The following is a 26690-nucleotide window of genomic DNA, read 5'->3' on the forward strand; positions in this document are numbered from 1 at the left end:
AAATTAGTAACTTGTGAGCTTCAAAAATAAAACACCCGACAACTTACATACAGCTGCTACAACCTTTACACCTTCTCATAAGTGCATAAATCAACATATATGTACAGTAAATACGGTGCAGCGCTATATTCAAACACATTACTGACCTGCTAAATATGTACTAAGACAAGTATATGCGCAAATAACTGAACACACTAATGAGTCAGATAGATAAAAACTGGGGGGGGGGGGGGGGGGGGGTTTAGAATGGGGAAGAAGTGCAATAATATATATATTGCCAGTGACATCATCTGTCCTCGTCCTGCACACCACCAGCCTTCCAGGCCTCGTTCTGAGTTCCTCTCCACCGCAGCCGGCCCCTTCCACAGCAGAGCAGCAGTGAGCGGCGAACAAGAGGCTACAACGTTGCCCATCCGGGATAGGACCGTCAGCTGAAGACATTACCTTCCTCCACTCCCCACTGTGGGAACGACTACATGCCTGCTTCCAAATGTGAGTTGTTAAGCTTTAGTGCTATTAAAAATTTGTTATACTTCTGCACCCAGAGGCACCTCTCCCTTTGTTTTGCTAAACATGTACACCAATGGAAATGATAAATAATCTCAGCACTGTCGCACATTAAATGACAATTGCGCGGTCATACAACACTGTACCTGCATGAATACACACAAATAGAGCTTTCTTTTGGTGGGATTTAATTACCACTGTGTTTTTTATTTTTTACTAAATGAACGAATAAGACCGAAGATTAAAAAAACAAAAAACTTTTTATAGTTTATTATAAAATTTTGAAAACAGGTAATTTTTTTCACTGATGTGCGCTGATGGGCACTCATAGGCGGCACTGATGGGGAGGCACTGATAATCAGGACACTAGTAATCAGTTTACATGTCCCTTTTACAGAAGTTGGTTATCGCTCTCTTCTCCCTTTCTCGCGGTGTCAGCGTTAGGAAAGGAGTGCCGATAACGAGCTTCTGTTTACATCCGTGATCAGCTGTGATTGGACACAGCTGATCATGTTGTAAAGAGTTGGCTCTTTGCCTCAATCTGTGATTAGCGGTGTCCAGAGGACAGTTATCATAGAGCGAGATCACGGGAGGGCGTCATGCGACGCCCTCCCAGAACTAGCCGGCCGTACTGTAGCCATCATTCGGCTATATTGCGGTCGGCAATTGGTTAAAAGAACTCCAAAGAGCAACCTCCTCCACAACATATGTATACGGTGTCTTTAAAAACATTCTCCAATTTCACCACCCATTCCGCAGTACACGTTAAAAAAGAAACTATATATTGCTTTATCTTTTAAAAATGTTTATTTCTCTTTTGCAGCTTATATAAATGCACTCACATTTCACAATTTCAAATGCACCCCAGAAGAAGTCATGTGACCCTGTGACGAAACGCGTAGCTAGGGGCTGGATGACGTAGCAACGCTGTACATCAGAAACAGTATACTACACAAGGCATTGCAGCGAGAGCTTTGCGTTTCTAAACTGATGGGATATGCTAATTGTTTGGTGTGGCGGAGCACCTTTGAAATGTGAGTGCATTTGTATAAGCTGAGGAAGTGGAATGAACGTTTTTAAAAAGAGAAAGCATTATGTAGTTTCTTTTTTAACATGTGTACTGCGGAGAGGTAAAAATTGGAGAAAGCTTTTAGGCCACTTTCACACTGAAGCGCTTTAGAGGTGTTTCAGTGCTAAAAATAGTGCCTGCAAACACTGGAGCCGTGCGCTTGCAGGACGTTAGAAAAAGTCCTGTAAGCAGCATCTTTGGGGCAGTTTAGGAGCGGTGTGTATGCCCTGCCTAAAAAACTAGCGGTGCTTTACCGCTGACACCCTCACCGCCCCAGTGTGAAAGTAGCCTTAAAGGAAACATACCCGTCAGTCAATACTGACTTGCTTGGACCCTACATAATATGTAAGGTCAATAAAACTAGGTGAGAGCACAACTGGTGGAAGTCACTTTTTATTCCCTATTTTGGGATAAAAGGTTTTACATAAAAAAAAAAAAAAAAAGGAAGAAGATGACCATTGTAAGCACCCTTGTCAGTGTCAAATTGCTTGTCTTAGCCCCTTAACTTCTACATCTGCAAGACAGCTTGTTCTCTTGAAAAGCAAGACATACTGGCTGGATCACCAGGTGAAAATAGAAAAAAAGAGTCTAAAAAAAGAAAACTAATACATCCACAACATCTAAGAATTGGTAAGGCACTTAAAGTGGTCCATTCACTAAGAGATAAATACCACATGAATTTTTGAGTTAAAATACCTCATGCAGTACTCAATTCACTAAAAACCATGAGTTATTCACCAAATGTGTGAAATATTTATGTTTTGCAATATTTATTGCTTAAACTGAAACGACACAGCATCTGGGCACCACAAACCAAAAAGTCTATTTAATTCCTGTTTGTTATCAAAGCTAGCCATCCATGTCTCCATGCTTTATTTTGCTGAGAAATCACTTTGAAGAACACCCCCTAGCATTTCTAGCTGCAGCCATCTTCAGTAAAGGCAAATGATTCATGAGGTTCATGTTTACCTCCTGGAATCCATCTGCCCTTAGTTCAGGCACACAAGCAATAGGGTGTGCTTAGCTCAGCAAACCTCTCCTCAACTCCTGAAGACTCCTGGCATGTATGACATCATTTGCCTAGGCCTGGAAACCAGGAAGTAAAAAATAAAGTTTAGTACATATGATATACTTTCTTTTCTATTCACTAAGGCTAGCAGGATAAGCCCTGGTTCACAGCTGCCCGATCAGTGCGATTTTCATGTGCCATTTCATTGCGGCAGTAGTGGTAGAAACCTGATTTTGAGTGGCAACGATTCGAACAGTTCCATTGCCGGCAATAGGGCGCGACTTGCCATGCAATTTTGAACTGTCAAATTGCGTGACAAATTTAATCGGATAGGATTACAAAAAAAAAAAAATCAAGAGAGTGAAGCACCGCTTTAAATTTAGCTTCATTTTTGGCGTTTCTTCGCAATTTTTTTTTTCATCCATTGCACCAGAGGAAGATTAATTCTGTAAATAGATGCAGAAAGATCTTCCTCTAGTGAAATGTTACAATGTATTTTCATTCCTGAGCTCAGGGCAGAACATTTCCACACTGATACATTGTATACTTTTAACTTTCCGGGCCAGTGCAGAGTTCCCTTCATTGTTATCTTGTACTTTTGTAAAATACGGACTGCCTACTGGCAGATGATAAAGAACGAATGTGTGGGTACTTTAGTGAATTGACTTTAAAAAGAGTTCTCATTTTTCATGGATATTTACCTCACATTCAATATTTTATTTTGATGAACTGACTCTTATTATTTCAATATTAATCGCAATATTTCTGAAAAATTAGTCACATGACCTTCATATCTCATGCGGAATCCTTTAGTGAATTGACCCTCTTAGGCCCATTTCACACTGGGGCGGTGGGGGCGTCGGCGGTACAACAGCGCTATTTTTAGCGCTGCTGTACCGTCGTTCTTGCAGCGGTATTCGGCCGCTAGCGGTGCGGTTTTAACCCCCACTGGCGGCCGAAAAAGGGTTAAAATCTCTCGTACAGCGCGCTATAGCCGCGCTGTCCCATTGATTTCAATGGGCAGGAGCGGTGAATACACCGCTCCTTCACCGCTCCAAAGAAGCGGTTTGCAGGACTTTTTTCACCGTCCTGCCAGCGCACCGCTTCAGTGTGAAAGCCCTCGGGCTTTCACACTGAACAAACAGCGGAGGCTGTTTAGGGGCGGTTTGCAGGCGGTATTTTTAGCGCAATACCGCCTGCAAACCGCCTCAGTGTGAAAGGGGTCTTAGTGCCACTCACTCCAGGAGGAAAGACAGCATACACTGAGAGGCCCTGAAATGCCACTGGACCAGCCTAAAGACTGCAGGGGGTTGAGGGAGAAGCGAAGCTGGAGTTCAGTTTTAAAGTGGAGTTCCACCCAAAAATGGAACTTCCACTTTTTGGATCCCCCCCCCCTCCAGTGTCACATTTGGCACCTTTCAGGGGGGAGGAGGGAGCAGATACCTGTCTGAAACAGGTATTTGCTCCCACTTCCTGTCATAGATCATCGCGGCACTTGCGGTGACCTACGCCACTTCCGGCGCCTACACACTCCTCCACCGCTGTATTCTGTGAGACACAGAACACAGCAGGGACCAGAGAGGACGCGCAGCGCGACTTGTGCATGCACAGTAGGGAACCAGGAAGTGAAGCCGCACGACTTCACTTCCTTATTCCCTTACCGAGGATGGCGGCGGCAGCAGCAGCGAGCTAAAGGACGGATCGGCTTCGGCTGCCGACATTGCGGGTTCCCTGGACAGGTAAGTGTCAACAGCTGCAGTATCTGTAGCTGCTGGCTTTTAATATTTTTTTTTTCGGCGGACCTCCGCTTTAAGTTTGAAAGTGTTACTAAACCCAGGACTCTGCATTCACTATATCTGGTCTCCGACAGTACACAGGACATGGAAATGCAATTATTTTAGGAAATATAAACTGCTTAATACCTTTTCTCATCAGCAATATTGCAGTCTTGTGACTTCTATCGTGTCGCGTTAAAGCTTGTAGGAGGAGTTTTCATTCTACTTTGACTGTCCAACGAGGCTGCATGACCCCTGACCCTATGTCTGGACAGTGCCGATTGGCCCTGTGCCGATCACATGCACCCTCCCAAGTATAAAATAAAAACTTTCTAGCAATACACACCAAACGGAGCATGTGCAGAGTTCCCCCAAGGCTCTGTCTTATCAGGAGATGGTTAGGGGACTGTGGAAGAAGGGGAGGCTCAGAGAAGCCAGGATCAAACAGCCTATTTCCACAAAACTGAGGAATAACCCCTTAGGTTCCACAGTGCGTATAACAAGCATGCTATACTGCATATACAGGCTGATTTCACTGTTGTGGGTTAAGTAACACTTTCAGCTGGAGTTCAGTGTCATAAGAGAAACACGTTTGCTGCCATTACGGACCCCTCTTTGCAAAATTGCTAGTTACCCCTGGCTGTCTAGTTGTCATGTTGATGCTTTGCTTTTAATATTTTCTCAAAATGGAGTACATCCCTCACATTTTTATAAATATTTTATTATATCTTTTCATGTGACAACACTGAAGAAATGACACTTTGCTACAATGTAAAGTAGTGAGTGTACTGCTTGAATAACAGTGTAAATTTGCTGTCCCCTCAAAATAACTCAATACAGCCATTCATTTCTAAACCGCTGGCAAAAAAAGTGAGTACGCCCCTAAGTGAAAATGTCCAAATTGGGCCCAATTAGCCATTTTCTCTCCCCGGTGTCATGTGACTCGTTAGTGTTACAAGGTCTCAGGTGTGAATGGTGAGCAGGTGTGTTAAATTTGGTGTTATCACTCTCACTCTCTCATACTGGTCACTGGAAGTTCAACATGGCACCTCATGGCAAAGAACTCTCTGAGGATCTGAAAAAAAAAGAATTGTTGTTCTACATAAAGATTGCCTAGGCTATAGGAAGATTGCCAAGACCCGGAAACTGAGCTGCAGCACGGTGGCTAAAATTATACAGCAGTTTAACAGGACAGGTTCCACTCAGAACAGGCCCCGCCATGGTCAACCAAAGAAGTTGCATGCATGTGCTCAGCGTCATATCCAGAGGTTGTCTTTAGGAAATAGATGTATGAGTGCTACCAGCATTGCAGCAGAGGTTGAAGGGGTGGGGGGTCAGCCTGTCAGTGCTCAGACCATACTCTGCACACTGCATCAAATTGGTCGGCATGGCTGTCCTCCCAGAAGGAAGCCTCTTCTAAAGATGATGAACAAGAAAGACCGCAAACAGTTTGCTGAAGACAAGCAGACTAAGTACATGGGTTACTGGAACCATGTCCTGTGGTCTGATTAGACAAAGATAAACTTATTTGGTTCAGATGGTGTCAAGCGTGTGTGGCAGCAACCAGGTGAGGAGTACAAAGACAAGTGTGTCTAGCATGGTGGTGAGAGTGTCATGGTCTGGGGCTGCATGAGTGAAGCCGTCACTGAGGAGCTTCAGTTCATTGAGGGAACCATGAATGCCAACATGTACTGTGACATACTGAAGCAGAGCATGATCCCCTCCCTTCAGAGATTGTTCCGCAGGGAAGTATTTTAACAGGATAACGACCCCAAACACACCTCCAAGATGACCACTGTGATACTAAAGAAGCTGAGGGTAAAGGTGATGGACTGGCCAAGCATGTCTCAAGACCTAAACCCTGTTGAGCATCTGTGAGACATCCTCAAATGGAAGGTGGAGGAGCGCAAGATCTCTAACATCCACCAGCTCTGTGATGTCATCATGAAGGAGTGGAAGAGGACTCTAGTGGCAACCTGTGAAGCTCTGGTGAACTCCATCTCCATGCCCAATGGCTGTGTGTTGAGTTATTTTGAGGGAACAGCAAATTGACACTGTTATACAAGCTGTACACTCACTACTTTACATTGTAGCAAAGTGTAATTTCTTCAGTGTTGTCACATAAGATATAAGAAAAAATATTTACAAAAATGTGAGGGGTGTACTCACTTTTGTGAGAGATGCTTTAGAATATATATATATATATATATATATATATATATATATATATATATATATATATATATTTATTTATTACACACACACACCCACACATACACTCAAGTGCAAAAGGCTTGTTCTGGGTTTGTGAGGTGAGACACGCGGCAACCATGACAGGTGCACTTTAAGTATGACAGGTGCACCTCTAATGACTAGATATAAGCTACCAATCTCAAACCACTTACTAGTTAGCAAATAACGCCAAATCGGTTCAGCGTTGCTGTCCTGCATTATCATGGCCTAATGCCCTGTACACATGACCAGTTTTCCCATCGGAATAAACTCTGAAGGTTTTTCCGATGGAATTACGCTCAAGCTGTCTTGCATACACACAGTCACACCAAATTTCGACCGTCCAGAACGCGGTGATGTACAACACGTACGACTAGAAAACGGAAGTTCAATAGCCAGTAGCCAATAGTTTCCGTCTCATACTTCCTTCAGAGCATGCGTCGTTTTTGGTACGTCGGAACAGCATACAGACAAGCGTTTTCCCGATAGGAATTGGTTCAGTGGGAAAAATTTAGAACATTCTCTTTCTAGGTCCATCAGAATTTTTGACGTAAAAAGTCCGGTGGGGCATACACACAATCGGAATATACGATGAAAAGCTCCCGTAGGACTTTTTCTGTTGGACATTCCGCTCGTGTGTACATGGCATTAGAGTCAGAGAATAGCAGCATTCTTCTAAGGCTATTCTCACCCAGGCTCACTGCTTAATGACAGCATTAGTTTAGAAGACTTAAATAAAAAAAAAAAAAAAAAAAAAGAAACTTTGTTCTCCTGTCTCCCTATTGCTCTGCTGGCTCTCTATTCATTAGCAGAAAAGCCGGTCCTAAATAAACGTTGGTATATTTATTTTCAATAAATGGTACTAAAATGCTTATTTGTGCTGCAGGCAGGGCACTGTGTTTGCACTGAACCAGCTGCTGTGTTCAGTATTGAGGCCCAGAGTAAAACAACAATGTGCAGGAAGTTCGAGAGAGACCCCCACTGTGTTTATCTTCTCCAAGATCCTCCTGACCCCCTCGATGGCATTCACTTGCAACCTTTAGTACAGAAACCCAGCATTTCACATAGAAGAGAGAATAAAGCGTGCTGTAAAGTCAGCAGAGTTTAAACTATTCAGATAAAGATGCATGGACTGGTTGAAATATTGGGCAAGGGATGGTGATGTGCCGTATGCCAATCACAATTCATCAACTTCTATTTTAAAGATTTCGATACAGTATGGAACAGGCTAGAACCCCTATCTGTATTTAGAAAAATAATTTAGCCACAAGAACTGCTAAGTGGCAATATATGACATTTTTTTTTTGGGTTTAGATGCATTTTACTATGCACCAATCAGCCATAACTTTATGACCTGACCACCCAGATAATATTGAATAGGTCCCCCCACCAAAACAGTCCTGACCCATCCAGGCATGGACTCCACTAGACCTCTGAAGGTTATGCTGTGGTATCTGGCACCAAGCCGTCAGTAGCAGATCCTGTAAGTAGTGAATCCCTGGGGCCTCCATGGATCAGACTTGTTTTCCAGCACATCTCACAGATGCTCGATTGGATTGAGATCTGAAAAATTTGGAGGCCAAGTCAACATCTCAAACTCACTATGTTCCTCAAACCATTCTTTAAAACATTTTTGCAGTGTGGCAGGGTGCATTATCCTGCTGAAAGAGGCCACTGCCATCAGGGGAATACCATTTCATTGAATGGGTGTACTTGGACACCAACAATGTTTAGGTAGGTGGTTTGTGTCAAAGTAACATCTGCATGAATGGCAGGAACAAAGGTTTCCCAGCAGAACATTGAACAAAGCATTACACTGCCTCCGGCTGGCTTGCCTTCTTCTCATACTGCATCCTGGTGCCATCTCTTCCCCAGATAAGCAACAAACATGCACCCGACCATTGGTATGATGTAAAAAAAAACATGATTCATCAGACCAGGCCACCTCCTTTATTGCTCTGTGGTCCAGCTCTGATGATCACGTGCCCATTGTAGGCACTTTTGGCTGAGGACACGGGTTAGCATGGGCACCCTGACTGGTTTGCAGCTACGCTGCCCTTTACCCAACAAACTGTGATGCCCATTTTTTTCTGCTTTCAACTTATAAACTTCATGGACAACATGTTTAATCGCTGCCTAATATATCCCACCGACTTTTAGATACCATTGTAACAAAATAATCAATGTTATATGATAATCACTTTACCTGTCAGTGCATATAAAGTTATGCCTGATCAGCATATACTGTATGACATTTGTTCTTGGGTTTAGAACTTGATTATATGCATCTCAAGGAAAAATACATAGTTTGACCTTAAAGTGGTTGTAAAAGCACAAGGTTTTACCTTCATGCATTCTGTGCATGAAGGTAAAAAACCTGTGCGCAGCAGCCCCCCCCCCCCCCCAATACTTACCTGAGGCCTTTCTCTGTACAGCAATGTCCACTAGAGCCTTGCTTCTCTGGGGACTCTCACTCCTGATTGGCTTTTGGTAGCCAGTGAGCCAATCAAGAGACAGAGGGGGCAGGGCTGAGCCATGGCTCTATGTGTGAATGGACACACAGAGCTACGGCTCGGGATCACACCTGCTTGGGTGCCCCCACAGCAAGCTGGAACCTGAGAAGGGGAGGATCTGGGCTGCTCTGTGCAAAACCACTACACAGGGCAAGTAAGTATAACATGTTTGTTTTCTTTTTTGTTTTTTTTAAACAATGCTTTAATAAATCGCTTTAAAGTGGCTGTAAACCCAGATAAAAAAAAAAAAACTAAAAATCCTGCAAGACAAAGGCATAACGAGCTAGTATGCATCGCATACTAGCTCATTATGAAATACTTACCTTAGATCGAAGCTGTTGGAGCGGTCCCCGTGCACTTTTGTGATCGGCGACATGTCTCCAGAAGTTGTTTCCGGGCTCCGGCGCTGTGGTTGGCTGGAGCCACGATGACGTCAAGCTGCCGGTCACAACACAAGCCCTTTAGAAACGGCAAGATCGAGCCGTTCCTTCAGTGCGCATGCGCCGATGACGTTGGCGCAAGCGTATATGGTAAATATCCCCTAAACCGTGCATGTTTTGGAGATTTTTACAGTATCTACAGGTAAGCCTTATTATAAAAAAAAAAATGACTTAGTAGTTGGTGGCAAAAACCTTGTTAGCAATCACAGAGGTCAGACGTTTCTTGCAGATCCTCTCCAAGTCATTAAGGTTTCAAGGCTGATGTTTGGCAACTCGAACCTTCAGCTCTCTCCACATATCTTCTATGGGATTAAGGTCTGAAAACTGGCTAGGCCACTCCATGACTTTAATGTGCTTCTTCTTGAGCCACTCCTTTGCTGCCTTGAGCGATTGTTTTGAGTCATTGTCATGCTGGAATACCCATGCATGAGCCATTTTCAATGCCCTGGCTGAGGGAAGGAGTTTCCCACCCAAGATTTGACGTTACATGGCCCCGTCCATCCCTTTGATGTGGTGAAGTTGTCCTGTCCACTTAGCAGAAAAACACCCCCCAAAGCATAATTTTTCCACCTCCCTGTTTAACGGTGGGGATGGTGTTCTTAGGGTCATAGGCAGCATTCCTCCTCCTCCTTCAAACATGGCAAGTTGATTTCATGCTAAAGAGCTCAATTTTAGTCCCATCTAACCACAACACTTTCACCAAGTTCTCCTCTGAATCATTCAGATGTTCATTAGCAAAATTCAGACAGGCCTGTACATGTGCTTTCTTGAGCAGGGGAACCTTGCAGGTGCTGCAGGATTTCAGTCCATCACGGTGTAGTCTAGTACCAATTGTTTTCTTGGTGACTATGGTCAGCTGCCTTGAGATCATTGACAAGATTCTTCCGTGTAGTTCTGGGCTGATTCCTCACCATTCTCATGATCATTGAAACGCCACGAGGTGAGATCTTGCATGGAGCCCCAGACCGAGGAAGATTGACTGTTATTTTGTGTTTCTTCCATTTGCAAATAATCGCACCAACTGTTGTCACTCTCTCACCAAGATGTTTGGCGATGGTCTTGTAGCCTATTCCAGACTTGTGTAGGTCTACAATCTGGTCACTGACATCCCTGGACAGCTCTTTGGTCTTGGCCATGGTGGAGAGATTAGAATCTGATTAATTGCTTCTGTGGACAGGTGTCTTTTATACAGGTAACAAGATGAGATTAGGAGCCCTCCCTTTAAGAGAGTGCTCCTAATCTCAGCTCATTACCTGTATAGAAGACACCTGGGAGCCAGAAATCTTGCTGATTGATAGAGTAGCAAATACAAATCCATTTATAACTTTGTTGAAATGCGTTTTTCTGGATATTTTTGTTGTTATTCTGTCTCTCACTGTTAAAGTAAACTTACCATTAAAATTATAGCCTGATCATTTCTTTGTCAGTGGGCAAAGATACAAAATCAACAGGGTACCAAATACTTTTCCCCTCACTGTATTAGGAGCTCCAATTGAAGACTATTAAAGTGGTTGTAAACCCACATAAAAAAAAAAAAACCTGCAAGACAACGGCATAATTGGCTAGTATGCATCGCAATTCTTCTGGAAAAGCTCTTCAAATAAAGGTGTGCATGAGGGCCAAGAGGCAGTACAGGTAAAGCTAAATCATACAAACTTTGCTTACACCAAAACAAGCAGCAGTTTCATGCCAGCTAAACTATCACAACGTCATGGAAAGGTTTAAAATTTTGCACTGCTTACTATTATCAGCCATGACATTCTGGGTACATGGATATATACAGTATACACACTGTGTGGTGGCACAGTGTGTATACTGTATACACACTGTGTGGTGGCACAGTGCTGTAGTGGATAGCACTTTTGCCTAGCAGCAAGAAGGGTTGCTGGTTCGAATCCCAACCACGACACTACCTGCCTGGAGTTTGCATGTTCTCCCTGTGCCTGTGTGGGTTTCCTCCGGGTACCCCAGTTTCCTCCCACAATCCAAAGACATGCTGGTAGGTTAATTGGATCCTGTCTAACTTGTCCCTAGTATGTATGAATGTGAGTTAGGGACCTTAGATTGTAAGCTCCCTGAGGGTAGGGACTGATGTGAATGTACAATGTATATGTAAAACGCTGCGTAAATTGACGGCGCTATATAAATACCTGAAATAAATGAATTATAAAAAAATATATTTTTTTTTTTTCTTTGTTGGCTGAACTGGATGGACTTATTTTCAACCAGATCAAATAAATATATGAATAAGCATATATCCAAAACCTAAAAGTCAAAACTTTGGGTCGATTTTTGGACGCATTTACACTTTTGTGCATTTAATACAGAATGCTGTATATAAAACAAAACATAATGCACAGCAGTTCTATTGGATAATCAGGCTTCATAGCTGTGAATGGATTGAGCACAATGTGTGCTTTCTTCAGTAAAAAAAAATATTTTATAACAATATATATATATATATATATATATATATATATATATATATATATATATATATATATATATATATATAAATAATATAGGAATTTCCAAACTATAATCAGTTAAAATGAGCAGAAAACAAAAAGGGCAAAACATGTACGCTGCATTTAAAGTAAACTTGGAGGCTGCCATTGCTATCCTCCTCCCGAAAAATGTCAGTTGCCTGGCTGCAATATTTTAGTCAATAGTCACCGACCTAGACTAAAGCCGCCCATATATGGATTCAAATTCAGTCGGTTCAGCAGGGACTGGCCAAAATGTATGGGCACTGTGGTTGTACAGAACTCGATCTACCGAATTACTTCTGTAAACTCACCCTGTCAGATTTTCCCCACTCGATCAGCGTCGCCAGCTACAGCCTGCAATGCTGATCAGTGTATTCTGATGGCGGGGACCCCACTGTCAGAATACAATAGCCTAGCAGGGAGGATTCCTCCATCTACACTGAATTTGTGGATGGGGGAATGGAGTCAGTTTTTTTTTTCAGCCAATCTGCTGGTTCACTGAAAAAAAATGGACTCATCTATAGGCTGCTTAAGGAAAAGTCAAAGATTTTGAAAAAACGCATTTTTTGGGGGGGTCAAAGCCTTGAAGAGGAGTGGGCATGACAGCCAGCATTTGTAGAACGAGGAGTCAGCAATGGCACCCAAAAACTTATTCCAACAGCTTTCCGACAGTTTCATAGTAAAATTTACTAACAAATATATAGTTCGTAAAAATATGCTAGCAGGATAAAAAAAAAAAAAAAAAAAAACTACGAAGATTAAAAATCAATGACTGTATAAAATAAGCAAGGATGCTTCTAACTAGTCCTTGGCATGATATCAGTCATGACAGGTTTCCTTTATGCACATTTCTTAAAGTGACCCTGTCATAAATTTTAAAGCTGCAAAAATCAATACCTTACAGAAGATGACTGTATACACTTACCTTTGCTGCTGCCAGCTCCAACAAACTCTGCTTCGTCCAAAAGTAATGGACCCCCCAAAGTCTGCTGGGAGATCAACACTTTCTGGTAGTGCTGAACTCCCATGTAATCCGCAGCACTTGGTAGTTCCTCCTGCCAACCTCCACGTTAGTGCAGGACACAATAGTGACATGGAGGAGAACAGGAAAGAGTGCTGTGGGAGGAACACGGGAAATCAGCAGTCGCAGAAGTGTGGGTTTCCCAGCAGACTTTGGGTGTCTATTACTCATTAGCGTTGGTATGGGCAGTGGGAAAGCAAAATATTTCCAAACCTTCTTTTGCAGGATAATTGTTCTGACAGTTCACATTTTTGACAGGCTCACTTTAAAGTGGATCTCCAGGGAAAATAAAAACTAAATCTTGCAGTAGATCCCCCTCCACACTGCAAGGGTTAAATTCTTGCTTTCACTGGGGGGGAGAGGAATAAGCAGAAATACTTACTTTGTTCCTAGCTCCCCTGGCAGCTAGTGCCCTCCGGCACGCCAAGATTGAGGCTGAGCCCTTGACATCCTCACACACCACTGGTCCTGCGTTGTATGTGATGAGGTCAAAGAGGCTGAGCAGCGGCTTTAGGCGACCGGTTGCGTGGTGGGAAGAAAGCCCACAGGAGCAATTCATAAGGTAAGCTTTTCTACTTCTACCCCTATAAAAAAAAAAATGAGCAAAAGGGCCATATATATGGGCATCTTTGGACACAAGTGAGGCAGAGATGCACTTAGCACCCGTCAAAATTAATGACAGGGTGAAATATATGGGGCATACGTCCCTAAATGTAAGAACTGCTCAGAACAGTGAACAGCCATCATGCATTTCAGCCTGCCATTGATTTTTACAAGCTGTTGGCAGCAGGCTGTACACCACACCTGTGCCTCCCTTGCTGCGGCATGAGAACTTAAACCCATTCAGTGCATAGCGGGAGCTAATACAAGGATTCACTTCAGTTTTCAGCAGAGTTGTGCTTTATTAAACACTCTCATGAAAAATAAAAAAAATATACAGGCTGCCATTGCTGACCTCACCTTCTGAAAATGCCAGCTGCCTGGTTGTCAAGTATGCAAAAAGTACTTCTTCTGACCTTTCAGACCTACCAGGAAATGGCTAGAATTTATTTTTCTTTTAAACAAGGAAAGTTAAATTCCGTGGAAGAACAAGCAAAGAAATTCAGCTCAACTACCAGAGAGAAAAAAAAAAGAAAAAGAAAAAGGTACAATACGGTGTGCTGTAATACAAAGTGTACATAATCTCATATGAAAGTGACAGTAACCAATAGGACCGAGCAAAAGGTGTGAGCGGGCCCAGACAGTGATCACAGCTACAGAGATAGCATCCCGTATACAGTACCTCTCATAGCTACATCACCATTATCCCGTATACCTCACACAACCCTCACAGGTACTGCGTTGTTATCCCGTATACCTCACACAACCCTCACAGGTACTTATCCCGTATACCTCACACAACCCTCACAGGTACAGCGTTGTTATCCCGTATACCTCACACAACCCTCATTAGGTAGAGTGTTGTTATCCCGTATACCTCACACAACCCTCACAGGTACAGCGTTGTTATCCCGTATACCTCACACAACCCTCATTAGGTAGAGTGTTGTTATCCCGTATACCTCACACAACCCTCACAGGTATAGCGTTGTTATCCCGTATACCTCACACAACCCTCACAGGTATAGCGTTGTTATCCCGTATACCTCACACAACCCTCACAGGTATAGCGTTGTTATCCCGTATACCTCACACAACCCTCATTAGGTAGAGCGTTGTTATCCCGTATACCTCACACAACCCTCATTAGGTAGAGCGTTGTTATCCCGTATACCTCACACAACCCTCACAGGTATAGCGTTGTTATCCCGTATACCTCACACAACCCTCACAGGTATAGCGTTGTTATCCCGTATACCTCACACAACCCTCACAGGTATAGCGTTGTTATCCCGTATACCTCACACAACCCTCACAGGTATAGCGTTGTTATCCCGTATACCTCACACAACCCTCACAGGTATAGCGTTGTTATCCCGTATACCTCACACAACCCTCACAGGTATAGCGTTGTTATCCCGTATACCTCACACAACCCTCACAGGTACAGCGCTGTTATCCCGTATACTTCACACAACCCTCATTAGGTAGAGCGTTGTTATCCCGTATACCTCACATGACCCTCATACCTATAGGACTTGTATCCCATATACTTTGTAAAACCCTCATAGTTACAGAACTATTGTTCCGAATACCTCACACAACCCTCACAGCTCCAGCACCATTATGCTGTACACATCACACAAATCTCACTTTTTAATGTACTTTCAGTTTCTATTCTGCACACATCAGCACATAGCACTGTACTTGGCACAGTATATAATATAGAAATCTGTGTTCTGCGTTCCTATACGTCAGTATTGCACTGTGATAATATGCACAATATAGCAGTGCACGGTAATGCGTGTTATATGTATTGCATGTTAAAAATGCATGTATGCTTCATACACCACAGAGCACAGTATTTGCTCTCATTGGAAGCATTTTTGTAATATCTGTTCAATGAGAGCAAAAATTACCTGTTGGTCCTGCCAGAAATTCAGAGCTGTCCTGTGCATATCTATCTGAAGGAACCTAATTAGCCCTTCTTGTTCTGCTCTTAGGAGTTCAGAACAATTTGATGATGTGAAGAAAAAAAATTTTGATTAGTTTGATTAGTTCAGCAAAAGGCAACTGGGCAGGGCTGACACCGGGCAGGCCTAAAAAATTCTGTGTGTTTTCAGCCCACAACAGGCCTGAGGAGGGGGGCACATTTCTGGCAGATCAATAGGTATTCTTCTGTACTTAAGGGGTCTTTAGAGGGGAAAAAAAATGCAGGAAATGTGCTCTGCAATGCATACAAATGTCTTCATTCTGCCCTGATATACACAAAGCAGAACCACCGCTAGACCATGAAATAACGGATGTACTAAATGTTAGGTTATTATAAAGAGCAGATTATAAACACACGCATTACAGTCTTCATCCATATAAGATATACACATTAATAAGCCCTGTGATTATGTCTGTGGAGATAAAACACATTAAAGAAAAGACAAAATGTACTGTAATTATCTTCATTAACTATCCCATACAGATACAGTACAAGACAGACCGTTCTAAATGCTCCCCATGTTTAGGTCTTATTTACCTATATTATATTCTCTCTCTCTCTATCATATATATATATATATATATATATATATATATATATATATTACCAGATGTATTCCAAACACCCCTTGGTATACAGTATATGTACAACTGATTGTAGATGAACAGAGAGATTACATAAACAATTTATAACAGATTATAACATACTGTATCCTATAGAGACATATTCAGTGACAGATTACTGGCAACGTCAGGTATATATATATATGTATTGTATGTACTGTACATCTTGTGTATATAGTATACTGTGTCATATGTAATATAATGTACGGTACATATTATATACACACACTATATAAAGTACAGTGTGCTATGCGTATATAATGAATGTACCATACATCATATCTATATACTATATAGTATACTGTATGTCTTGTGTATGCAATATATAATGTATTGTATATTATACACACACACACACTATATAAAGTAAGGTGTGCCATATGTATATGATAAATGTATATATATATATATATATATATATATATATACATACACACACACACACACACACACTATATAGTGTACTGTATGTACTATATAATGTGCTGTACATCATACACACACATATACTATATAATACAATGTACAATACTTGTATGTACTATAGAAACAAAACATGTGACAGATATGTTATGGGAGCATCCTATATATATATATATATATATCCATATAAACATCATCCCTTTATTTTTTTGTGATGAAGATGAGAGAACTAAAGTTCTGCTCCTGAATACCATGTATACAGGATCAGTGATGTATAATGTACATCCTCCATGTACCAGTGATGTATAATGTACACCCTCCATGTACCAGTGATGTATAATGTACACCCTCCATGTACCAGTGATGTATAATGTACACCCTCCATGTACCAGTGATGTATAATGTACACCCTCCATGTATGATGTACAGGACAGGGTACAGATGACACGCAGGGAGGGAGGGAGTAGACTACACACAGCACTCCATATACACACACATGCATACCACAGCACTCCATACACATATATATGTATCTATACACTATATACACTCACAGTGTGGGACTGTAGGCTCTGGCTGGCCTCTATGACAGCGGTGAGCGGTGCGGTGTCATCCAGAGACAGCTTATTGGACGGCGGCTTCTCCATGAACGCCATCCCGGCAACCCCGAGACAACCCTACTGAGCGCAGGCCCGGCCACTTAGGGGGGCGTGCCCAGGGGGCTGCGGGTGGGGCTACCGTGACATGATGGGCGTTCCAAGAGACAGTGTCACGAGGAAGAGGGGTGTGACTTCGCCATTGGGGCGTGTACGGGAGGGAGGAGGAGCTGACACCACCTCTGGGTCCTAGAGAGAGTGATCACAGCACAGAGCTGTCTATGGTCTGATCTATGTACAAGGCTCTGTATGTAAAATCCTCCATGTGTACAAGGCTATGATGATACTGACGCCTCCAGGCACACATTTACATCATTAACCACTTGCTGTCCGGGGAAATTTTGACATCTTTCGTATACATATAAAAAAAAAAAAAAAAATTTATTTTTGCTAGAAAGTTACTTCCCAACATTATATATTTTCTGAAAGCAGAGGCCTTGGAGAATAAAATAGTGGTTGATACAAATTTTTAGTTCATGTGATATTTGCACAATGGTTTAAATGGTTTATCAAACGCAAATTTACAAAAAAAAAAAAAATGCTTTAAAAGCCTTTACCCCTAGGTTCACTTATGTGTGAGTTTGCATGGGCACAGCCGTTGTTTCTTTTTAATAGGCCTGCGTCTCCTGCAGGAAAAGGTGCATGCACCTTTTTTCAAAATGTAGTCTGCAGGGAAATCACGTGATCATTTTGACCAAACATTGCGTTTTACATGCGTGACGTGTCATTCAAAATGAATGTTAGCCCCTTGCGTTTTCACAGAACAGCATGTTTTCCCTGCGGGTGAGGGATTCGCTGCGATTCCTGCACCCGCATGCCACACGCAGAGGTGTGAACCAAGCCTTACAGGTTACCAGGTTGGAGTTAAATGTGAGTTCTAGCACTAGAGTTATTGCTCTCACTCTGGTGTTAATGGCGATACCTCACGTGTGGTGCGATCACGTTTTACATATACATGCCAGACCTAAGTGCACATTTGCACATGAGCAAGCACAGGGGCTCAAAGGTGCTTTACATTTTTTTATTTACACTTTTTAAATTATTTTTTCATTCAACTTTATTGTTATTACAAGGGGTGATAGCATTGACAAGTACTCTTTATGGAGACATCAGAGGTCTATTAGACCGCCAATATCTCCCCACCCGCCAAAGCAACTGATGAAACACAGCACTATAACCAGAACTGATGATCCTCGTTGCTTCTGGCTTCATTCATCACAGAAGAAATCAGGGAACGGATGTTTCTCCGTCTACTCTGTGGGCAGCTGACCTGACCACTTACAGTGGAACGGTAGAGCCCAAAATCGGTGGTGGTGGTGGTGGTGGGGGGCATGGGGGGCTGGGGCTCTAAAAGTTACCTGGGCAGCTATAAAGCCGCTTGAATCACTTTTACGGCAAAGTTGATTGCTGGCACTAAAAAATAATACCAGGATCGTTGCTGCAGGTGCAGCCCTGATCTTTTTATAACCACTTCCTGCTCAAAACCTTTACATACATATGCTGGACAGGAAGCGGTGAAACGAGTTCTCTGGTCACAGCACACACTTTGAATTTTTAAGATCAGCATTGTAAGACTGATGACACATGGGTGATTTTGTTCCCCCATTTTGCTACAGCAATCTGTCACTAAGAAAATCCTAATGATTTTATAGAGGATCACTAACATGCACATTTTTGGAAGCAATTTGTTGTTCTAACACTCAGCTATTAAAACCTCGTACACACGATCGGATTGTTGGCCAACAAAGCGTCAGACTTTTGTCCGAAGGGCGTGTGCCGTGAACTTGTCTTGCATACAAATGGTACACAATTGTCGGCCAACAAACATGAACGTAGTGACGTACTACGTATATTTCAGCTCTTGAGCGCCACCCTTTGGGCACTTTCTGCTAATGTCTTGTTTGGTGAGCATTGATTCCGAGTATGCGTAATTGTACTTTGGACTTTTGTGTGATGGACTTGTGTACACACGATACGAAAATCTGACAACAGACCGTTGTCCACCGAAAATTTACTAGCCTGCTAACCAACATTTATTGGCGGAAAGTTCGCCAACAATTGTCTGATGGAGCGTAACAGTTGGATTTTAGCCAGTCTGTCATCACACAATTCCCGAACGAAAATCTGATCGTCTATACGAGGCTTTAGATTCATCAATGTTTTGGCTCAGAAGTTCTCCTCCCTCTCCCTGCAGTCTTCTGGGACACTGACAGGTCCCAGAAGACTGCATCCACCACTCATGATGCACAGCGCGTCTCGCGCATGTCCAGTGGGCACCTGGCTGTGAAGCCGCAAGCTGTCACAGCTGGGTGTCCATAGTGAAGATGCCGGGGACCAAAGACAGTGGGTGAGACCGACTGGGGCGAGCACACCGCTGGATCATGGGACAGGCGAGTGGCTGTTTTTTAAAAGTCAGCAGCTACAGTTTTTGTAGCTGCTGATTTTTATTTTTTTCACAGGTGGCTGGAACTCCTCTTTAATGCTTTTCTATGAAATGTTGCAGCAATCGCTATGCTTAGCTACCAGAGAGCTCAGCCCAATGCTGTAGCAAATCGCCAGAGACCCTAGCATTTTAAAATTGTTAGCTACAGACTGAGGTTAACCACCGGCACTAGTGATCGGTAGAAGTGATTAATCTCTGTAAAAAAAAAAAAAAAAAATTGTGTGTCATCCGCCTAATAGCAAAACAAAAATTAATGACAATCCAAAATAACCTTACATGGAAAATCTCCTTTCATGTCATGAGTACTGCCTGTCTGCTGGCCAATTCTTTCCACAACTTTCTGGATTCCCTGAAAGCTTTGCAGCTTCTCTCTCTGCAATCACTAAGGACTACATATCCCATGGAACTGTGCTGCCTGCAAGAAGTGAATCCTATATTGACTCCGCCTCCTGAAACTCCTCCTCTCAGCACCTCTGTAGTTCAGAGGGCAGGCTCTGTGAAATGCGACACAGCAGTGCCTACTCCACAGGGCACAGTGACTACGTGTCACAGAATTCAAGGATATAAATGTGTGGGGATCTTCACCAAGTAAGTTCACTAACAAATTTCAAGATTGTTCTGATTAATACAGTGGGTATAGAAAAGAATCACCCCCTTTACATTAATCACATTTTGTTGCTTTGCAGCCTGAAATGAAGACAGACAATGTTTCTGTTTTATCCAGCTATAATTACTCAGTGCAACCTATAACATCCAAGTGAAAGCTATAACATCAACATGTCAGAAAATAAAAAAAATTCAAAAAACAGAATCACCGAGTTGGAAAAAGTATCAGCCCCCCCCCCCCATTTCAGTATTCTGTTGAACCACCTTTTGCTTTAATTACAGCCTTTAGTCTATTGGGATTTGTCGCCACTAACTTTGCACATCTAGACTTTGCAATATTTGCCCACGCTTCTTTGCAGAACTGCTCAAGTTCAGTTTAAATTTGATGGTGACCATTTGTGGACTGCTGTCTTCAAGTCATTCCACAGATTTTCAATGGGGTTTAAGTCTGGGCTCCGACTAGGCCATGCAAGGACATTCACCTTTTTCTCCTTCAACCACCGCGTGGTCATTTTTGCTGTGTGCTTTGGGTCATTGTCACGTTGGAAGGTAAACCTTCTTCCCATTGATGACCTTTTGGCAGAGAGCAGCAGGTTTTCCTCAAGAATTTGATGGTATTTTGCCCCATCCATTTTTCTTCTATCCTGACAAGTGCTCCAGTCCCTGCTGCAGAGAAACACCCCCAGGATATTACCACCTCCATGTTTTACTGTAGGAATGGTGTTATTTGGATGGTGAGCTGTATTAGATTTCCACCAGAGATATCGTTTGATGTTGAGGCCAAATAATTCAATTTTAGTCTCATCTGACCATAACCCCTTTTTCCATCTGGCCTCAGAATCTTCTAGGTGCGTTTTGGCAAAGCTCAGTCCTGACTGCATGCGGCCTTTCTTGGAGGAGTGGCTTTTTTCTTGCAGCCCCCCCCATACAAGCCACATTTGTGGAGAATTTGTGATAGTGTTGTCACATGCACACAATGACCACTCTTTGTCATAAATTCGTGCAGGCCTGTAGGCTTCTTGGTAGCCTCTCTCACAAGTTTCCTCCTGGCTCCTTCATCCAATTTGGAGTGACATCCTGATCCAGGGAGGGTCTGTTTTGTACCAAATACCTCCCACTTCCTAATAATAGACTTTACTGTGCTTCTAGGCATTGATAAAGCCTTTGAAGTGTTTGTATCCATCTCCTGACTTGTGCCTGTCCACAACTTTATCCTGGAAATCTTTTGACAGTGCCTTGCCACCCATAGTTGATTGCTTGCTTCAGTTGCACTACCAGGGACTGAAATGCTCCAGGAAAGCTTGTTTCATGCTGTGCTAATCAAAGTGACCACAGCTGATTACAGTTGAAAGTCAAATGGCGTTGTGCCATTTGTTGTCGTTGTGTGCCATTGAGGAGGTGATTAGCTACAACTGATTGAGTTTACAAGTCATTTTTAGGAGAAGGGTGATCCTTTTTCCAACTCAGTGATTGTTTTTTTTTGTGACATGTTGGTGTTATTGCTTTCACTTGGGTTTTATAAGTTGCACAGTAAATACAGCTGGATAAAACAAAAACTGTGTCTTCATTTCAGGCTGCAAAGTAACAAAATGTGATTATTTTAAACGGGGTGATTATTTTCTTTACCCACTATAGGGGTGATAAGCTAGAAATGATTGAAACACAATTTGGAAAGAATATACGATTTCACATTCTGATGATACACTTTCAATACAAATGTTGCTTTTACATACACATTTAACCAGCACACTGTCCAACTACAGGCACTTTGGATGAGTGTTTTTTTTTTTAGAAGTTATTGTTATATGTTAGACTTGTGTTTCCTGCCTACCAAGCTTTTGCAGTAATCAATTGTATGTAAAGGTAAATGTCATTTAGTTGTAGGTAGAACACTTAGATGTGTATAGTGTCCCCAATCCGTCTTTTTGATCTTCTCTGATCCTCCCCTTCTTCCACTGTCCCCAATCCATCTCCTGATAGTACACAGCCCTAGAAGGCACTCTGCACATGCTCAGTTTGGTGTGTATTGCTAGAGTGTGTTTTTTTTTCTTTTTTTTTGGGAAGGATGCATGTGATCGGCACAGGGCCAACCAGTGCTGTCCAGACAGAGGGTCAGGGGTCCTACAAGCTCATAGGACAGTCAGAGAAGAATGAAAACTCCTACTACAAGCCTTAACCAGACACTGATAGAAGTCATGATACTACTATATACTGTTGATGAGAAAAGGTATTTAGCAGTTTATATTTACTAAAATAATTGGACCACTAGACCAGCTGTGTAAGATCTGATAGCTCAGCATCCCTGGAGGCAAATACTGTGGGGAATGGAGGGGGACAGGGGTCCCCATTTCATGTTTTTTGTAAAGGTGAACACTTTAAGGTACTTACACTACTTCAACCAAAACAAACTTTCTAAACGGGGACACCAAAAAACAGAGAAAGTTTAAATTGAACTGTAATGTAATTTTTTATTATATGTATATAAAATAATGATATTGTGCACATGGCAAATAAACAATCGCAAAAAAAAAATACATGTTTTTATCTCGGATACATATAATTTACAGAATTGGTCATCTGTCTGCAGTTCTCATTACCAATAAAAGATTTTGAACATAAGCCATTATTCAGCATGGATTTCCAAACAAAATTCAGACTGTGCTAACTGACCACCATGTACAAAAACCTGAAGGTGGCACCACTTCTATACGATCATTGTCCCATTCCTGTTTACATGGTATGGAGGACTGCCAGAGCATGTACTCAGAGGCCTGTAATGCACCTGTATATGGTCAGGCAGTCCTCCATGCCTTGTACACAGATGCTTGAAATGCACATGTGTTAGCACAGAGCATTACTGTGCATTGTGATTCAACGCATTGGTATTGCCCATTACTGTAACAGTGTGTGCCCCATATGGCAATGCCCGGTAAATGAATAGCATCAAGGACACACCATGGTTTGTTCATCACCCCGCATTATGTTTTACCACGTATTACTGCAACACTCAGGAAGATTTACTACAACTAGAGCACACAGAATCTGGTGCAGCTGTACATAGTAACCAGCTTCTAACTTCAGTTTGTTCAATTAAGCTTTGACAGTAAGCCCACATTCACATTGGGCCAATTTGGCATGCGATTTGACATGTCAAATCCTATGACAAATCTGCGTCTATTGCCGGCCACAGCACTGTCTGAATCTGTGCGACGCCAACTTTGCGGCACCACACCGATTCCCAAAAGTAGTTGCTGTACTACATTTGGCGACTTCGGGGGCAATTTGAATAGACATCTGTGCATAAACCCACACAGATGTCTGTCAAATTGCCCCCCCGAAGTCGGACTGCATTGCCGGTTTGAAATTGTGCGAGTTCAACTGAACTCGCACAATTTCAAACCCGCTTCAGTGTGAACCTGGGCTTGAACCTGGAAACTGATTGGTTACTATGCACAGCTGCGCCAGATTCTGTTTGCACCAGTTTTAGTAAATCACCCCCTTAGTGTGAACAAGGCCTCAAAGTATATATAAACTTTAACTGAATTAGATTTCCTTCTTAAAGCACTTTGTACCACAAGCCACTATTAAAAAAAATAACAAAAAAAAAACAACTTATTTTCAATCTTTGTTGCATCTCAGTGTTATTCAGTGTTATTCATCTCCTGCAATCGCTTTCTATCTACATACATATACTCCAGCCTTGACTGTATGGAATTTGTCAGCGCAAATTTCCTGACTGTGAAACCTGTGAGACAAGAGTGACAACCCAGGTGCACAACTGTAAGACAAGGACAGAGCGTTGTCACCATATAACAGGAAAGGCCTTTAATGGCAGAATCATTATTTCAATGAATTTTAATACGAGACATCAGCACACTGGAAACAAAAAAACAATAAAGTATTATTGCCCCAGCAGCTGAATACATTCTGTTTTCCCTTGCAGAGAGAAATAAGAATTAAACCTAGTACACATGGGCCGAATCAGGCGGCATCAACAGATACTGGCCGACATTCGGTCCCTGTGTACTGCGGTTGATCTGTGCGGCCAGCTTCTTTCGTAGGGGCATGACCGAAAAAGGTCTGCCGTTCGGCTCCCGATCAGTGCTCTAAACCAATGGCTGAGAGTGCTGACCAGAATAATCTGGCAGGGGGGTTGCCCCCCTGTCAGAATACAATAGAACAGAAGGGGAGATCCAACATTAGTACAGCGGCTCCTCCTGAGCTGTCTTTTTTTTTTTTTTCAGCCCTGATGGGTTGAATGAAAAGAAAACCTCTAGTGTGTACCAGGCTTTAGGATCACAACCAGCACTCATGGGACTAATATTCTCTTATGAGCACTGGTTGTGATCCCAATTGCTCTTTTAATGAAGGCTGCAGATTTTAAAATATTGAAAAAGCCTTTGTAAATTATATTACCATGTTAAAGCTTATAAGAGCTTATTTATTGGGTTTGCATATACTTGAATTCTAAATGGAAATGGTCACATCACGCTGTCTGATTTCATCATTTGGAACAACAGGTAAAGTCAGCTATCACAACTCTCAGGCAAGGTGTAGTTTTGACCAGAATCAATGGACAAATTTCAGCTTTGTCCTTGTTTTGCTGTTGAAATGCAGAACAGCCTCAGAATCAATCTCCAGGAACAAGAACTTTTACTGTCCCCTCCATTACAGTCCGTCCGCTTTCCACTGCAACACAAGATACACTAACGAAAGCCAAGGATTTCTTTAAAGATGTAATCTGGGCTCTCGCTACAACCTCCTCCCCAGCATATAATGGAGCAGGAAAGCGAATGTTCTGGGAGAGAAGCACACAGCCTTCCCCTGGTAGTTTAGTGCCCAGGACTGCAGACACTAGGCCATTGAGGAGAACACCATGAACAACAGGTTTCCCAAATCTTGTGTTCTTAGCAAACTCCTCATCCAGGTGCAGTGGGTTCGTATCCCCAGTAAGTTCAGAGAACAGGGTGACATCTTTCTGAGTGAAGGTCCTTAAGAGCTCAGCACTATCCCCAACCTGTAGGTGCAATGGCCGCCACAATGCTAAGTTGTTGTACCACTTGGATGATAATGGACTGCTGGAAATACCAAGTATTGTTCCTCTGGTGACCAAGCTACGGAGCATTTTTCAGAATAACTAGTGAAGAACCAGTTCTCTACTGTTACCAGCCAGTGCCAACAAGAAGGGAGAGACCTATGAAAAAAGAAAAAAATAATAACATTTTACTTGATAAACATAAATCATCAATATGTTTTTATATTTTATGAACACTGTAGTAAGTATATGTAACTTTATATGCTTTTCAGTCTTGGCATGCCAGGATGCAATATGCAGGGGAGGAAAAATGTATATGAATTCCAGTCTGTCTAACCCAGGAGCCAGATACACTGACAACAACTAAAGTAGAACTCAAAGGTTAGGTGCCAGCTGTCATTTTTAAGCAGCATTGTCTACCTGGCTCCTGGAATTTGTCCAGCCCTGGCATTCGAAGGTGAATGCAAGATGTGTAAAGTGGAATTCCCAGGACCTCTAAGAAACTGAAATACTTTGATGGACTGATCACCTAAAGCAGTGATGGCGAACCATGGCACCCCAGATATTTTGGAACTACATTTCCCATGATGCTCAACTACACTGCAGAATGCATGAGCATCGTAGGAAATGTAGTTCCAAAACATCTGGGGTGCCAAGGTTCACCATCACTGCCCTAAAGGATAAGTTAGCCTTTTGTAACATGGGCCAGCCCCCGCACCCCCCCGATGCGACAGTGAGCATGGGATTTTCTCCCCCCGCTCACTGTAATAATTTAAAAGAAAGGTGCCCTGCCTGCCAGGCCGCATCATTCCTTCATCAAGTTCTGTGAATGTAAAAACTACAAGTATCCACAGCCTTTGCGGCGGTCAGCTTGTATTTCTCAATAAACTACCAGGGCGCTGTTCAGCGCTCTAGGTAGTTCATTGAGTCTTCCTGGCAGCGTGTAACTACCTGCTAGTATGAGATACGAGCAAACAACTTACACAAAATGTCTGCAGGAGCCCTGCCGATTGTGGGTGCAATGCTTTGCAGGCTCATAGTAAAAAAAAAAAAAAATACATTTTACTTGCATAAAGATGTGCATTTATTTATTTACAAAGGTGAACTTCTCCTTTTATACCCTCGTGCAGCTTTATAGCTGCTCATAAATATCAGGTACTCTTTACCTACTTTCTTGCAAACATGAACTTGAGCTGTAACAATAGAGTAAATCTGTGGTGTGTTTTAGAAGTTTTTGATTCCATTCCAAAAGCACA

At 42.4% G+C, this 26690-nt stretch overlaps 2 protein-coding genes across 6 annotated transcripts in view; both read right to left on the reverse strand.

The window, feature by feature from the left end:
- The window catches only part of PXK (PX domain containing serine/threonine kinase like), a 136388-nt gene extending 118930 nt beyond the window's left edge, over positions 1 to 17458 (reverse strand). Inside the window, exon 1 of the mRNA XM_073592217.1 lies at positions 17249 to 17458. Coding sequence (XP_073448318.1) covers positions 17249 to 17350 — 102 coding nt within the window. The 5' untranslated portion in view covers positions 17351 to 17458. The remainder of the gene's footprint in view (positions 1 to 17248) is intronic.
- Positions 17459 to 22841: 5383 nt separating this feature from the next.
- Positions 22842 to 26690, reverse strand: part of RPP14 (ribonuclease P/MRP subunit p14) — a 15048-nt gene continuing 11199 nt past the window's right edge. For 4 of the 5 annotated variants that reach the window (XM_073592222.1, XM_073592223.1, XM_073592219.1 and 1 more), the window contains exon 6: positions 25392 to 25593. In XM_073592222.1, coding sequence (XP_073448323.1) covers positions 25537 to 25593 — 57 coding nt within the window. In that variant the 3' untranslated portion in view covers positions 25392 to 25536. Of the gene's footprint in view, positions 25594 to 26690 lie in introns of all 5 variants that reach the window. The other variant, XM_073592218.1, reaches the window with a different exon arrangement.

The sequence above is a fragment of the Aquarana catesbeiana genome, linkage group LG07, assembly GCF_042186555.1.
Source record: "Aquarana catesbeiana isolate 2022-GZ linkage group LG07, ASM4218655v1, whole genome shotgun sequence".
Classification (NCBI taxonomy): Eukaryota; Metazoa; Chordata; class Amphibia; order Anura; family Ranidae; genus Aquarana; species Aquarana catesbeiana.